The sequence below is a fragment of the Girardinichthys multiradiatus genome, chromosome 2, assembly GCF_021462225.1.
Source record: "Girardinichthys multiradiatus isolate DD_20200921_A chromosome 2, DD_fGirMul_XY1, whole genome shotgun sequence".
Lineage (NCBI taxonomy): Eukaryota > Metazoa > Chordata > Actinopteri > Cyprinodontiformes > Goodeidae > Girardinichthys > Girardinichthys multiradiatus.
Window position 1 is genome coordinate 4,248,694 of NC_061795.1, and position 17,637 is coordinate 4,266,330.

Sequence of the window (17,637 nt, forward strand, 5' to 3'; positions counted from 1 at the left end):
GCAATCATACTTTCAGGAAGGAGATGGGTTTTGTCAGAAAGATAACTGTATTTTTGTGAAATGTGTGTAAACAAAGGAAAAACCCCCTTGAAGATGTTGGCTGAAGCTAGTAAGCTTCATTATCCACAGTGAAATAAGACATATGCTGATAAACCAGTTTTCTTAAAGCAACATAAAACAGCCGGATTACAGTTTGCAAATGCATAGAAGGGGCAAAGACCTTATTTTTTGGTGGTCCAGTGGTCTGATGAAGCTGAAATTAGTTTTTTGTCATTAGAAAAAGGGAGAAGCTTGCAAGCCTGAGAACACCACCTCAAATGTGAAGTAAGGTGGTGGCAGTCTCATGTAGGGTCTCATGCAGGAGGGATTGGAGGTACCATGCAGAAATTTTAAAGCAACATTTGTAGATATATATTTTACCAAATACCAAGTAAATATATTTAAATTTCTACTCTTCATTATTCTGATATTTAGTAAAATGCCTAAAATGTTTTCAAACCTTACCAAAATAGGGAGTTCTCTGTCAATATCATTGGTCACTTTTCCAATTGTAGCTGAATGTACCCCAAGCGTCATGAACAGCAGGAAATGGACACAGACGTGTATCCAACTCTGTAAATGAAGAGAGACAAGAATTGGCAGTCAGTTGAACCATGTCCAATCTCATTATGAACAGATAATTGAAATAGTGATGCCACAAGAAACTGACTTGTGACCCGAATCTGACTATTTTTGTGGCTCGATTGGATAAGTAAACAACCCATACCTCAACGTAATGGGTCACACTGAAATAAACACTATTCAGCCTAAAAGTTCTTACTGAGTGAAGAAGGATTAAAGGGGACCTATTATGCAAAATTCACTTTTTGGTCATTTTTATGCTTCCATTTGGGTTTCTAATGTTTCTACAAACAGTCTAAATGCAAAAAAAAAAAAAAAAAAAAACACATTCAGCCATTTTTTGGCTATTAATGAATGTTTTAAAAGCTATGTAATTGTGATGTCAAAATTACACTGGCACCTAGCAGCATTACCTGAGTCCCGCCCCTGACTAGCAACTGAAACGGAGCTCCACCCACTTGATTTTCAGTAGAGGATCACGTCTCACCGGCTGGTTTTACGTTACACGCGCTTTACAATGGCTGCCCACAAAGGCAGATGTTCCCTTGTTGGCTGGAAAGACCCACATGTGTCCATGCACATTCTCCCGCTGTCGGATAACAGAGATTCAAGGCTTCATTTTATTTTTGAGCGCAATGTTCCAGTCACATTGCCAAAGACAGTACTAGTTTGCGCGAATCCCTTCAACACGGACTGCTTTGAGAACTCACCTCAGTACACGTCGGGGTTTTCAGAAAGACTTAGAGTGAAGTAAAATTCAGTCCCTACTGTCCGTGGTAAATCTGCAGATAACAGAAATGTAAGGTGTTATTATTGTGTCTCATGAGTTTCGGTTTCGTTTTCATGTGTACGAAGTGCTGGTTGGGAGCACGGCCAGATACATCTAATTTATATAAAAGTGACAGAGTCTTAAAACAGCTCATTCTGAAAGGATCTCAAAAAAGTGGAAACTGAGGAGGTCAAATCTCATTATCTGAGAATGATTTTGTGTGAAAATGTAATTAACATTCTTTGTATGTCCCATAGACTTATCCCAAATGTATAAAAGGAAGTATAATAGGTCACCTTTAAAGTTTGCTTTTTTCTCTATTAGTGAGGTACCTTTCGACCTCAGTTTATTGTGGAACAGAATGCTTAGGGGAATGTTTGCAGCCTTTTGAGAAGCTAAATGTTAAGTTATATTTTTACATTCTCTAAGGCAATGGTTTTCAATGCTGGTCCTCAGGACCCACTGTCCTGCATCTTTTAGGTGTTTCCCTCCTTCCCCAAACACGCTTTAAATAAATGGGTAATTAACAGGCTTCTGCAGCATTTGTGGCATGCTAAAGAGGTAATGCAGACATTTGATTCAGGTATGATGGAGCAGGGACACAACTAAAACATGAAGGACAGTGGATTCTGAGGACCAGGTTTGAAAACCACTGTTCTAAGGAATTTACATGTAGACTACTTTTCGCTAATCCTAGCTCCACTAAAAGCGCCAATATAAAAGGCTAAGTTTAAAATGTCACCTCTATTAAAATGTTGTCTTTGTTTTAAAACAATAACGAAAACCTTTGTGACTTTGTCTCATTGTCTATGTAGCTAATATAAATAATTAATGACTGCTCATAGTAGGAAGGCCCGATACAAGTCTTTTTGGATCGACTAGTTTATGTTTTAGGATTAGACTAGAGAAAAAAACAAGTCCAAGCTAATCACAGGACTTCACTAAGAAAAGTGTGACAATGTAAAAAAAAAAAAAAAAAACCAGAAAAAAGAAGTGGAAAACTAGTACAGCTTTGATCTAACTGGAAAGGTTTAGTTTTTCTAGATAACAAAATTTGGCATTTTAATTGACCCTGCTTTAATTAGTTATCTTGACTGACTTGTAAGAAATTACCTGGTTTCAGATTCATCAGAAAAAATATCATCCACGTTGTATATTAAAAGCCATCCTATGAAACCTTTAATTATTTTTAACATTCTCATGGTAAGGTTACTGCTTTGAGGATATTGGCTGACATGCAGAATGACAATGCATGGGAAAACAGAGCAACAAAAGACTGCTGATAGTAAGGATATATTTAAACAGTGCTATATTTTTAGAATTTGGCTTTGTGTTGAGGAAGGAAAGGCTTAGAATGTTTAAATGTTTTCAAGGAGCAACACAATAACTTTTAGCAAAGCCAGTTAATGTAAACATGCCTTTCAACAGGTACTTTAAAGCCTTATTAGCTGAAAGTTGCCATTCGGTAGGCTGACCTCTTTTCTGATGTCTGCGCTGATTTGACAATATTATGCAATACCCGCTGACGATGTCGTCCTCTTAATATAGATCAGAGCCAGTCACTGCCCGAATTAGTTCAGCACCCTTAAATGCCAATCTGCTCCATGGCTAATTAAGCTTTAAAGTGTTCCATAGAGAGTGGAATTAAGATATCATTGTTAGATTAACCACAAAAGCAGGCTTCAACAGGCCCTATAGTATTTATTACTGCAGTTTATTTAGATAAGGATTTTCAGATCATGCCATCTCTTACATATTGTATGAAAAATCTATAACTGAGAACAAAAGCTTTAGAATATTTCACACAAACTGCACTCCTAGACTTCCAACTCTTTCTATACGTTAGTCAAACTCAACCAAAACAGGAAAAGAAAGGAACAATGCTCCATCAATAGCAGGAAAGGCTAAAGGAAAAGCATCATGTAAAAGGTAGATGGGTTGTAATTACATTTACCTCAGCTTCAGCTTATCCATTTGAAACAGACGGAGATGGGTGGAAATGCATATTATGAATGGGTAAATGGCTGGGAAACTGAAGTAATTTTACACTTTCCGGAGAACAAATGCTAAGCACCAAGTCACAAGGAATTATTGGATTTGGATGGAGCTTGATGCACATGGAGACCAGTGTCAGCTTTTAAATTGTTTTATTTGCAAAGAAACTGGCACTGTTTAGGCCAAATTTACAAAATATCCTACAATAAATACTAAAGACATGAGATCACCAAGTGAGAGTGACAAAATTTGATGATGTGTAAGAAATTTTGCAAGACAACATCCAACAGACCTGGATAGTTCTGACAAACCATTCAAGAAATACAAGATTGAATGCAACCACTGTTACGTATGTCTGTTGTTGAAGTCAATGCATGCAATTCAAATAATATATATTCTCTTGAAAATGTTGACAGAGTAGTATTTTCCCAAAGACACAATTCTGTTTTGTGTCCTTGCCTCTGGACAAGGCTGATTTTATACATGGAAATCTGCATTAACAGTTAATCTTGAGCTATGACAAAATGGCTGAATCTCTTACAAACAAAACACTAGAGACCTTTTCTTACTCCAGACATTCTGGAATGTTTAAAAGTCAAAACAGTGAGTAAAGGTCCCCAGACTAAAGGACACTAAATAGATCCATTAGACAGCATTACCAGCACTTAAGACAGATCAATAGGGGTTTTATTGGGGTTTTGTTTGAGGCTTTTGGGGACTACAGAAATCCCTGTGGCCCAATGCTGGAACCAACTGGTATGTAAGCGCATCTGCACATGTGTTCCTTTGCATGGAGATGCAAAGAATATGCCACATATAAAAGAATGTAGCCCAATAAAAATAGCTTGCCACATGCAAACCCACAATGGAGTCCATATCAAACTCCTCCTGTATTTGTAATGCTGTCTAATTTACATATGAGGCATTATCTGTGTCTGGCGCCCTTCACTCAATGTTTTTTGGCCAACTATATGACATTTTGATAGCTGCCTGTACATCATTCTCAGGCAATGCAGGGGTAAGCAACTTTAGTGCGAAGGGGCTGGTGTCCTGAATTGTTTAGATCTTGTCCCCCTTGAACACACCATATGTAAAGGACTGTATCCTAAGCAGGGACCCACAAAACTTAGAGAAAAGCTGAGGCAAAAATGTAATGAACCAAATCAGGTGTTGAAGTAGAGAGATCTACAACTTGAAGTGTTATTTATTAGTCGACTCTATCAATACAATAGGGAAACTGGAAAACACAATAACTACTTCCTTCCCTACTTCAAAATAAAACTCTCAAACATATTTACAACAAGACATCCTGAATAAAGTACTCATCTTCATACCCAGTGTTTATAATATTAGCTTAAAGCTACTTTGCCAAAGATAATCGCAGGATGTTTCCTGAGAGCTCTTGCTACGATCAGTGATACCCATTGCTGGACTATATGTGTATCAAAATACATCCAAAATTGAATCTTCTATTCTTGGTGCTTATTACGCCCTTAACTTTCTTTGTTAGTGAGTTTATTTCATAGATGTATGCACCCTGCACACCGTCTCAGCCATAAAAGGATTGAGAACTTTTGCTGGTTTAAAACAGATTATGATGGAAACAACAGAAAAAGTCCATCCTTTTGTAATTAGATGAATGAAAAGCAAAAACAAAGAGAAGAATGTCTGCTATTTTCTCTACCATGGACACAGTAGATTGGAATTGGTATTTAACTAAAGGCTTTTTATTAGTATTGGTCTATTCAAAGGATGATTTCTGATCTAGATGTTGGCTTATGTAAAGTAAACATCAGACAGCAGATGGAATGATGCTTATTCTAAACCGCTGAAAGATAAACTCACACAAATTATGAGAGTAAACATTCATTTCAAGCATTATACAGAAATATTTTGGCTGGTTTTCTTTTGTTTTTTTATCACATTTAAATGCTTCAGATTCAGATAAGAAAAGCAGTTTATAAACTATGATTTTACGATTGAAGCAAAAAGCTATTCAAAACAGCTCAGGCTTCTGTGGAAGAGTTATGAACTCCATTGTTAAATCAACGTTCCTTTTAGCATCTATAAACTACAGTTAATATGGAAAAAGAGACCATTGTACATACCATTGTTCTTGCAAGAACAATACTATGTACAATGTTTTCATTTTCATATGTTTAGTATCTGTGAGTGTAACAAAAACTGGTAGTTATACAAAGTGTGTTCAGTGTGCTTTGGCAAACATATATGTAATGTTTGCAAAAGCACACTGCAAAAGCCACCATCGCCCCAATGACCGTGTTGGTGGATAATTAAATAGTCAAATATGATGATGATATGGTGATGATCTGGAGCTGCTTTGACCTGGATGACTTGATTTAATTAACCAAACCAAGAATGCTTTATAAGAAAATTATCAGGTAGACTGTCTGGCCATTAAGCTTAAGCACACTTTGCAAGTCCACCTCTAAAAGGCTTAGAAAAACAAAATGAGCTGGTGTGATATGGCCCTAAATAAACTGTTCATGCTCAAAAACCCACCAGTATGGCTGTTTTAAAACAATTCGGCAAAAGAGTGTGGCAACATTACTCCTAGATGGAAAAGAGTTTTTGGCAGTTATTCCAAACACTTGATAAAAAGAATGGCACAACTACTTAGTAGGTTTTGGGGGGCATTAACTTTTTTTTTTTTTTTTAGATTGGGCGTGAATGATTTAAAAAGCTTTATTTCTATAATACATAAATTCATCATCTGAAAACTGCTTTTTATTTTTACTCAGGTTATCTTTGTCCAGTATTAAAACGTGTTTGACGATCTGAAACGTGTCGGAAAAGCAAAAACAGAAATCATCTGTTAGCGCGCAATTACTTTTCACAGCACTGTACACTGTGTGCTTTAAGTAACAGTTCACAACTATTCTGAGATCATCTGATTATACAAATGAACTATATTCACTCATTCAAGGGAATCTGAAAAGATGTCCAAACACCTACAAAACATCAGTTGTGTTTGTTTCAGGAAGTGTGTTCAGTCTTCTCTGTAAATCTAGTCAAAAGCTCAGCCCATTTGAGCGCAAGCACTGCAAATGTAAGCTGCAGAGAATCCCTGTTATTACTCTTCTTAAGCTAATGCTGACCCCTGTGGCTTTTTTGCAAATGCAAATAAAGCCAAGTGAAATCACCTGTTTTCGCAGCAAGATCTGACATGAAAGGTAAGTGACGACAGCTGTATTAGCCGTCAGACAGACTCACAGCGCATGAAGGCAGCAGGCTACAAAGTTATATTAAAGAAGCTGCAAGCTCTGACTACAAGCCCAATGTTCACTTCTCCTCAGACCTCCTGGTGCTGACAAGTTATGAATGGTTGTCAGAAACACATGTTCATAAAGTTTGGTGAGCTGATAGGCCCACTGGAACAGAGCTTTAGATTAAATTTGACGGTGGTCCTGCTCAGACAATTGTGTACCATTAGAGCAGGCTTGCACTTTCAAACAAAATATTTTATGATGATCCTCTTTTTGGGATCCTCTAAAGTGTGTATTTCAATGCTTTTCCACATCATGTTAAAACATCAGAAGATGTAATATTCTTCCACTATCTAAGCCAATAAAATTTGATTATATAATTAACAGGGGATCAATGTTGTAGCAGAAAAATGATTCTCTAATGGCAGGATTCCCAGATTTGGAAGAAGTATAATTAATTGTTTATTTTCTTTAAAGCTGATCTGTCCACAGGGATTTAGAAAATCTTTTCCTCTCAATAAGTTGCTGACAAGCTCTTGACTGGATGTAGCAATTTGTTATACATTTTACTGGTACAAAAGTGCATATGTTCTTGGATTTAACTTGCAGTGTTTCAATAAAAGATCTACCACCTCGACTATGGATGTCACAATCAGAATTTCTTCGCCCCTGAAACTGATCCGAGTCATTTAGAAAAGGAGTCCTAGTCCTGGAGGAGAATGTTGAATGGAGCAGGAAGTGCTTTTGTTTTGAAAAGCTGGAAGTGTCTTTGTAATGAAATGGCTAACTTAAATGTGAGAGAATAAGACATCTGAGGTGGGTTCTGTTCATTTTGTTCTGAAATAACTAGTCATTTAATACAGTGTTCAGTTGGTGAAAAATGTCAGTGTGATCATAATTATAGTGCCACAGCCACAATCAGCTGTCTGTTATGAACAAGTAACAGCTCACAATTTGTGAACATCACAGTCTAAAAATCAAGGGTATCCTTTTGGTTGGCACAATACAACATATCACCTGTCAGATTTGCTGTCTGTAGCTTACATACTTGTGTGCTTTCAGTCCTAATTTCTTGAGATAAGGACTGTTAATGAAACTTGAGTCAATTCACGTTTAGCCTCAGCTTTTGTCCTGTTGATAAATTGATTCCTTTAATATCTCAATGTGGTCCCAATGAAATGTGTGGAAAAATTTTTTATAATATAAGTCTTTGTTGTTCCTGCTTCATAAATGTAGCGCATTGCTTGGAATGACTGGTTAGTGTTTCAGCTGTCCAGGAAAATTGGGGTATATCTGGGCCCAGGGCAGAACAGCTGACATGGCACAGAAAGACTGAGGTTCAGAAGCCCATAGTCTCTGAACATAATTGCAATACATGAGGACTATTTTCATTGTCAAGGAAAGTCTAGAATCATTAGATCAACAAACTATAGTGCCTAGCCTGTAAGACAGTTTTACTTGCTTTGCACTCAGAAATATGGCTTTTGTTTAAAAAACATTCTACACAAACTTCCAACCAAAACTATATTTTCACACCACTATGATGCCAACACAGACATTGACACAGTTCCTTATTGAAGCGTGCACCATTCTAGCCCCAGCTGGTGCCATTTCTAATGCCAATGAATTTAGAGGTGAAGTCTGCAATCAGTGCAAATTGACCACAAGAAAAACAATCACTGAGTTTTCCCTATGATATGCCAATTGTCCTTCCTCATAAACAACAGTAAACTATTCACCCCTCCACCCCTGCTAAGACCAAGAGGATTCCCACAATGGGAGTTAAATTCTGTATCTACAATTTACAGACCCATTCAGTAAATTAGAATATTGTTGAAAACTTCATTTATTTCAGTAATTTAGCTCATTAAGTGAAACACATTATAGAGATTAACACACTAACTGATGTTTTCAAGCTTTTATTTTTTGTGAATTATGATTTTCTGCTTACAACCTAATGAAAACAAGACATTTAAAATTAGAATATGACATCAGATCAACAAAAAAACTTTTCTGATATAGAAATGTGAGCTATGTGAAAGGTCTGTTTTACACTTAATCTGACAAACAATCCTCATTGGAACATTCGTTCTAGTTTATTGAATATGACTGTATATTGAGAAAATCTTAAGCACCAAAATAATCCTGTAAAACAAAACAAAAAAACCCTGTTTACAAAATGTGACTTGATTTCTCTTTAGACCATAGATTTTGATAACTAAATTTTATTTGCTGGGGCAGTTTTGCTTCCAGTGATACTGACAATGCATTCAGCTATACCTGACATCAACAGCTACAGGTCCTTCTCAAAAAATTAGCATATTGTGATAAAGTTCATTATTTTCCATAATGTCACGATGAAAATTTTACATTCATATATTTTAGATTCATTGCACACTAACTGAAATATTTCAGGTCTTTTATTGTCTTAATACGGATGATTTTGGCATACAGCTCATGAAAACCCAAAATTCCTATCTCACAAAATTAGCATATCATTAAAAGGGTCTCTAAATGAGCTATGAACCTAATCATCTGAATCAACGAGTTAACTCTAAACACCTGCAAAAGATTCCTGAGGCCTTTAAAACTCCCAGCCTGGTTCATCACTCAAAACCCCAATCATGGGTAAGACTGCCGACCTGACTGCTGTCCAGAAGGCCACTATTGACACCCTCAAGCAAGAGGGTAAGACACAGAAAGAAATTTCTGAACGAATAGGCTGTTCCCAGAGTGCTGTATCAAGGCACCTCAGTGGGAAGTCTGTGGGAAGGAAAAAGTGTGGCAGAAAACGCTGCACAACGAGAAGAGGTGACCGGACCTGAGGAAGATTGTGGAGAAGGGCCGATTCCAGACCTTGGGGGACCTGCGGAAGCAGTTGACTGAGTCTGGAGTAGAAACATCCAGAGCCACCGTGCACAGGCGTGTGCAGGAAATGGGCTACAGGTGCCGCATTCCCCAGACCTGGGCTACAGAGAAGCAGCACTGGACTGTTGCTCAGGTGTCCAAAGTACTTTTTTCGGATGAAAGCAAATTCTGCATGTCATTCGGAAATCAAGGTGCCAGAGTCTGGAGGAAGACTGGGGGAGAAGGAAATGCCAAAATGCCAGAAGTCCAGTGTCAAGTACCCACAGTCAGTGATGGTCTAGGGTGCCGTGTCAGCTGCTGGTGTTGGTCCACTGTGTTTTATCAAGGGCAGGGTTAATGCAGCTAGCTATCAGGAGATTTTGGAGCACTTCATGCTTCCATCTGCTGAAAAGCTTTATGGAGATGAAGATTTCATTTTTCAGCACGACCTGGCACCTGCTCACAGTGCCAAAACCACTGGTAAATGGTTTACTGACCATGGTATCACTGTGCTCAATTGGCCTGCCAACTCTCCTGACCTGAACCCCATAGAGAATCTGTGGGATATTGTGAAGAGAACGTTGAGAGACTCAAGACCCAACACTCTGGATGAGCTAAAGGCCGCTATCGAAGCATCCTGGGCCTCCATAAGACCTCAGCAGTGCCACAGGCTGATTGCCTCCATGCCACGCCGCATTGAAGCAGTCATTTCTGCAAAAGGATTCCCGACCAAGTATTGGGTGCATATCTGTACATGATTATTTGAAGGTTGACGTTTTTTGTATTAAAAACACTTTTCTTTCATTGGTCGGATGAAATATGCTAATTTTGTGAGATAGGAATTTTGGGTTTTCATGAGCTGTATGCCAAAATCATCCGTATTAAGACAATAAAGGACCTGAAATATTTCAGTTAGTGTGCAATGAATCTAAAATATATGAATATTAAATTTTCATGATTACATTATGGAAAATAATGAACTTCATCACAATATGCTAATTTTTTGAGAAGGACCTGTATAAACACAACTAGGTGTTCCAACACAACAAAAATACCAAACAAACAGAAACTGCATATGAACTAGATAAAGCAGACTAATATTGAGCGACAGGAATGACCTTTCAAAAGCCCTAAATTCAACTGATTCGAAAAAGTTAAGACTCTGCTTAGAGACCAGGTCCATGCAAGGTAACAAACTCATTTAAATGAACTCCAATGCCTGATTTATGCCCTCAGTTTGTTGATATCTACAAAAGTGTTTGGTTGAGATCTAACCTGCAGAGGGACATTTCAACAAACATTAGTTGAGATGTATATATATATTTGACACTGAATTTAAAACTTTAAGCATGTTAGCATTAGAGAAAATTCACAATAAATTCATATTTGTGCACCAAATGTCGTTTTTTTAATCATTACAGTTACATTACAGTGACATGTGCAATCATGTCACCCTGAAAAATAATGATTTCAATAATCTATTAAAAGCCCCTAAGTCAGCTGACATTCATGGCCGTGATGATCATATGTAAACCTCTGACCATAGCTGTATCCAGTCAGTTAGGGATTGCAGTTTTTGCAAACCATGTAAGTAAGACACATTAAGCTGCCAAATAAAGTTAATGTCTGTTAGATATTGGAGATGTTAATCAACTTGGTTGACTTTGGTTTCTGTAAAAACAGAAGGCCGTGTCCTATTGTGCACGGTCGCAATCCAAAGCATAGCTGGAAATTACAACAGACTGCCAGACGAAAGTAGCTTTGAATGCTGTACTCCCATTTAACACAAATCCACCTGATTTGCTTTGTCAGAAACTCCAAAAGACTCAGGTGGAGGCCTCAACAATCTCCTGAGTCAAAGACTACCTGACAAACAGACAGACCACAGTTTGTGAGACTGAGGGGTTGTGTGTCTAACCAAGAAGTCATCAGCACAGGAGCACCACAGGGGACTGTAGTCTCACCATTCCTCTTCACTCTGTACACCTCAGACATCCAGTACAAGACAGACTCCTGTCATCTGCAGAAATACTCGGATGATTCTGCAGTCGTGGGGTGGATCAGAGATGGACAAGAAGCTGAGTACAGGAAGGTGGTGGACCACTTTGTGGCATGGTGTAGAAACAATCATCTCATCTTGAATGTGACTAAAACAGTGGATATGATTGTAGATTTTAAGAGAGACAGGAATAGGTCAAACACTATTTCCATCATGGTAGAAGAAGTGGAGGTGGTGGAGGAGTATAAATACCTCGGTGTTCACCTGTACATCAGACTGGAGTGGAGATGCAACTGTGAAGCCATCTACAAGAAAGGACAGAGCAGACTGTACTTCTTGAGAAAGCTTAGGTCCTTTGGTGTTGTATCTTCTGTTTGTCTGTTGTGGAGAGTGTGATCTCTTCTCCATCATCTGCTGGGGAAGCTGCATCAGAGCTAGGGACTTAAAAAGCTCAATAAGCTGATAAAGAAGGCTGGCTCTAGTTTGGGGACTCGTCTAGAACCTCTGGAGATCATTGTACAAAGAAGGATTCTTCATAAAATTAAGAACATTATGGAGAACCCTGAGCATCCTCTTCATGAGACTGTCCTACAACAACAGTGTGTCTTCACTCAGAGGTTTCTACAGATCTGCTGTAAGATAGACCGCTACAGGAGATCCTTCCTGCCCACAGCCATAGACATCTACAACGGCTCTTTGAAGAAACCTGCATAATATGGACTGCAACTAAATCTAATTTCCCTTTGGGATGAATACATTATTTTTGAATTGAATTGATGTAATCTTAAACATTTGGGCTATTATTGCCCAACTGTCTAGTAGATACAAAATATAGAGTGAGGAGGTGCATTTTAAGCTACTTCTTCCCTTATTGCGATGGATATTTTGAAATCAATAGCTAATTCAATCATGTTAGACCACTGGTGTTGTATTTTTATTTAATCACATTTTTTATGTTAGTCCAAAATATGTCTGCAGAAATGTATCCCAGATGTCAGTGACTCTGTAGGCAGATTTTACTCTACAGAGACAGAAGAAAGTGATATGAGAAAGTCTTGGTAATTTAGCCACACCTTTCTATTCCACTTCAGACTTCCTGTGAGTTCTTGCTACTTAATTTAAAAAAATAGCACCTATTTCTATTCTATGCAAATACAAGATCTTATTTCAGTTCTACTGTCAAAACAATTTCAACACAGCAACACATGTACACTGCATTACGTTTCCTTAATATCTTTTTCAGTGATTAATGTTCTATTTCAAAATGTGTCTTTGGTTTTGTTAAAATCACTCCTGTTTTGATCCTATTTTCATCAAATTTTCAATTCCGTCAAACAAAAACTTTAGTATATTATGGTTCTTGAAACAAGTTCATTATATGTCTTATGTACCTTCACACCTGAATTTGAGGAAAGCAATATTATCATCTTAATGGTGCTAAGAAACTACCAAGTAAAACACCAAAATACTGCTGATTCTTCTGATAGAACTTAATAACACTAATGCTTACATGTACATTTTAATTTTGTATGTTGATCTGGTTAGTACAAATTTAGATTAAACTGTTAATGACAAAAGTTAATGTTCACTGCTTCCAAGATAAACCTAGCAAGGTATATTAAGTAACTAGCAACATAAAGCCTTCAACCTGGCAATTGTCTTGATGAGGGTTGGAAAAACACAAAGTAGTAACACAAAACATTTTAGTGGGCACCCTTATTTTAATTTCACATTTTTAGTTGTAAAAATAACACAACTCATATTACTTGCACAAGTCTGACCCTTTGCAAATGTGTAGAACCAACATTACTGTACTATTAGATTAGTTAAAGCGAGTCCTTCAAACCTAAGAACACTGCAATCCCTCAAGCATGGTGGTGGCAGCATCATTCAGTTTTTCTGCGATTGCTGGGGCAGTTTTGCTGCCAGTGATACTGACGATGCATTCAGCTATACCTGACATTAACAGCTATAAACACAACAAGGTGTTCCAACACAACAAAAATACCAAACAAACAGAAACTGCATATGAACTAGATAAACAGACTAATATTGAGCTACAGGAATGACCTTTCCAAAGCCATAAATTCAACTAACTTGAAAAAGTTAAGACTCTGCTTAGAGACCAGGTCCAAGGTGCAAGGTAACAAACTCATTTAAATGAACTCCAATGCCTGATTTATGCCCTCAGTTTGTTTATGGCTACAAAAAGTATGTGGTAGAGTTCTAACCTGCAGAGGGATATTTAACCAAACATTAGTTGGGATGTATGTATATATTTCAGCCTGAACTAAAAACTTTAAGCATGTGTGCATTAAAGAAATTCCACAATAGGTTCAAATTTGTGCACCAAATTCAGTTTTTTTTAAATCATTACAGTTGTTTGTTGTGTAATCATGTCACCATGAAAAATAATGATTTCAATAATCCATTAAAAGCCCCTAAGTCAGCTGACATTCATGGCTGTGATTGTATGTAAACCTCTGACCACATATGTATTCAGTCAGTTAGGAATTGCAGTTTTTGCAAACCATGTAAGTAAGACACATTAAGCTGCCAAATAAAGCTAATGTCTGTTAGATATTGGAGATGTTAATCAACTTGGTTGACTTTGGTTTCTGTAAAAACAGAAGGCTGTGTCCTATTGTGCACTGTCGCAATCCAAAGCATAGCTGGAAATTACAACAGACTGCCAGACGAAAGTAGCTTTGAATGCTGTACTCCCATTTAACACAAATCCACCTGATTTGCTTTGTCAGAAACTCCAAAAGACTCAGGAGGAGGCCTCAACAAAGCAGTTTTTGCAAAGCATGTAAAAGTCACATTAAGCTGCTAGATAACGCTAATGTCTGTTAGATATTAGAGCAGTTCAAAGAGCAACTTTGCTTACAATGGGCTGCAGCCAAGTAATGTGGTGCTGGGTGGTACTCAGGTAAACATCGTATATATGACTAACATTCTGTGCTAAGTACAACATTTAAAGGAAAATATACATTTCCAGTATGACTGGCACTGAAAATAAAAAGTAGTCATAAAACTTCCACCTGAGTGGTGTTCAGTGTCCATGACACTGTAAAAACATTCAACTCCTGCAATCACTTTAAAGTTCTTTGTTGTTCTTAACAATAAAGAAAATGTTTAAAACATCAACAAACCAAAAATTAGGGTATCCACAAATTCCAGAGTTTTGCAACAGTTTTTAGTAACATTTTTAGAAAATCCTGGCCATTTCAGAAAAAAATCAACCTATCAAGAAACTCAATGTATGTTCCTGAAGTTTATATCTGTATCTATAACTCAGACCTGATCAATCTAGAACGGATTGTCTGATATTTAAAGATTTTCAGTTTTTTTTTTTTTCATCTGTGGTAGCGTCAATTTATTGGTTGAAGTTCCAAAAATTCAGAGTTTTAATGCTGCCTCTGCCATCTAAACTAGAAAAAGATGTCAAGCTTGTAAGTCAAATCAAAGAAGGTGGAGGCAAAACAAACAGTTAAATAACTCCTTCTGATATTTCAAAGAGTTTGCATTCAACAGTAGGGAGTAAGTGAGGAGATAAGTTCAACTGAGTAAGCCATTCATTTTTATAAAAAAATCTGATTTTTATCTTTTAGGTCAAGTGTGGAAAGTCAAACATTTTTGCCCAACCTAAATTAATTTTTTCCAAATGTCAGTCAGTCAGTCATTTTCTACCCCTTATTCCATTTTTTAAATGATTAAAACATGACTTTTAAACTGACTGTTGATCTGGAGACTGTTTTGGAAACTTATATGGAATATATATCTGGTTATATATCTTTCAAACATGTCTGTGAAGGTAACTGCATGTGTATAACCTAAATTATACAAGTAACTCCTTCAAAGTCTGACAATTTTGTTTTGGTGTGTTGAAGGACATTTTTATAAAAGCACTAAACTGCAAAGTATCAATCTCTTTTATTCTTGCTATGACTATGAAATTGTAGCCATTTGGATAAAATATCAGCCATTTGTCTCCCGCACAGCTAAATTAGATAGTTTGTCATGTTTTGATGCAGTCTGGTGCACATGCAGCACACTGAGAAAACCTTGTCTTACTGTGAGCTCTCTTATTTCGACAAGAAAGGCGATGAGAAAACATGTTGGTTAAATTATAACCATCTAAAACAAACACTGTTTCCTTCTAAAAGCTCCAAAACCACTCATGACCTGCAAACAGAGCTCATGCCAAACATATCAATCCACAGTGGGGCTTCAGTGAGAAAAGCGCTTTGACTTCTTGTCACTGATCTAGCCATCTCCCCAACACACTGTTACTCATGTTATGATATTAACAACACACCTACCCCAAAACAGAATGCTCTTACTGGTGCCTGATTTTCTCTGGGAGGGTGAAAACTGAAGCAAATTCAACCACTTTTATTCTCACATCAGCTAATGTCTGATCAGACATACCCCTCTACGAGCACTCTCATCCGTCATTGTGAGATAAATCACAGTTCCAGAGGCGTGCTACGTGAAGCCTGTTGTCTCTGATGCAGAGGATGATGGTTCTCGTTTTTCACCGCTACTTTAAAGTTAAGGTGCCATTAGCTGAACAAGGCTCTCCAGACCGCCGGCCTCATGGCCCTCTCATCTGTATAATCTCATCAGTGCGTAGCGCAGGCCCTTGCATGATATTAGTTCACTGCTTTTTTAGAGAGAGGGATATTTTATCTTAATCTTCTGCCTACATCACAGTTGAGAATTTTGCTGCGGGACCTCACTTCCCATGTTTCATAATAAGGATTAGTGCATATGACAAAGGCAATGCAGAAAAAATACCAGGCTGCTGTTATCCAGATGTTCTGGAGCCGATCCCGGCTATGGCACAGTGCAGCTGGGTTTCAGAGTTTAGGTGATGTTTTTCTTTTATCTTTTTACTCTTTCCAACATTACATGCTTAGGAAATGCCAGTTGAGCCCCATTGACAATACCTGTCACATTTACAGTCAATATTTAACATCTCCTTGAGTTATCTTCCACAAAACCTATGCATAAAACTAAGACAACAAAAGACATAAATGTCTTATCAAAACATCATTTTAGGGGTTACCAGTACAGTAAAGGCAAGTGGCAAAGCTTGTCAAAAAAAGAAAAAAAGACACAGCGACTCTAGCTCACTTAATCTGTGCAAAAACTGAGTTAACAGCCAAGAAAATTCACTTTGGTCCTAATGCTGTCTGCACTGGTGCACTTATAGGAGGCATGTTAGCACAATCAACAACTAGGTGATAGAATGGAGACTTCATGCAAGAGGCAACCTAAAAGAGAACTTTTCATATTCCCTTATCATATTTTAGAGTGGTAAATAAGGAATATATCAAAAGATAGAGACTAGTTGGTTTATTTTTTAAATTGCAGTTTTTTTCTTTTATCATATCTGAATGAAAAAAAAAAACATTTGTTTTTTTTATTCATTAAAGAAACTAAGAACTCCCCAAATTGTGTCTTTGACAGCAGATACTCTAATACCATTGTTTTATTTTTACAAAAATCAGATAAAATTGGGGACATATACTTTGGCAAATAAATAGGGTAATGCTGCAATCCCTTCATTTTCTGCTGGATCCAAAACTACAACCTCTATCAAAGTACCTACAGTGTCTTTATCTTTTTATGCGTTATAATCCATAGAAAATGAAGTATCAGAATTGGAATCAGCAAATCAGACCCAAAATCAGTATCTACCATTGGCTACCCGCTTATCCTTGCAGGGTCGCAGGGGATCTGTTGCCTATCTCCAGCGGTCATTGGGCAAGAGGCAAAGTACATCCTGGACATGTCGTCAGCCAGTCACAAGGCAACACAGACATACAACAAACAAACAACCATGCGCACACACCCTCACACCTAAAGGCAATTTTAGCAGCTGAAATCAGTATTGACTAGGAAAGAAAATTTATATCACACAATAGCTTTTCTTTAAAGCCGGTGCCACACTGTTTAGTATCTTCATATTAGATTAGTGTATTGAAAACCACATTGTGTTGGTCTAAACAAGAGGAAATCCAGAGGATTTAAGGTCCTGTCAAATCTTCAAAGTATATGTGTTTTCACATGCTCCCATACTACGGCACGAGTACTAGAATCAAGATGGCTGAATTTACACCACGAAAGAGAATGCCACCTTTGCTGGGAAACTGACCAACCCCCCAAAT

General features: G+C 37.4%; 1 protein-coding gene across 2 annotated transcripts in view; it reads right to left on the reverse strand.

The window, feature by feature from the left end:
• Positions 1-17,637, reverse strand: part of kitlga (kit ligand a) — a 56,069-nt gene that overhangs the window by 22,628 nt on the left and 15,804 nt on the right. Inside the window, exons 2-4 of one of the 2 annotated variants that reach the window (XM_047352135.1) lie at positions 1,332-1,403; positions 1,080-1,210; positions 505-612 (exon numbers count right to left, since the gene is read on the reverse strand). In XM_047352135.1, coding sequence (XP_047208091.1) covers positions 505-576 — 72 coding nt within the window. In that variant the 5' untranslated portion in view covers positions 577-612; positions 1,080-1,210; positions 1,332-1,403. The remainder of the gene's footprint in view (positions 1-504; positions 613-1,079; positions 1,211-1,331; positions 1,404-17,637) is intronic. The other variant, XM_047352131.1, reaches the window with a different exon arrangement.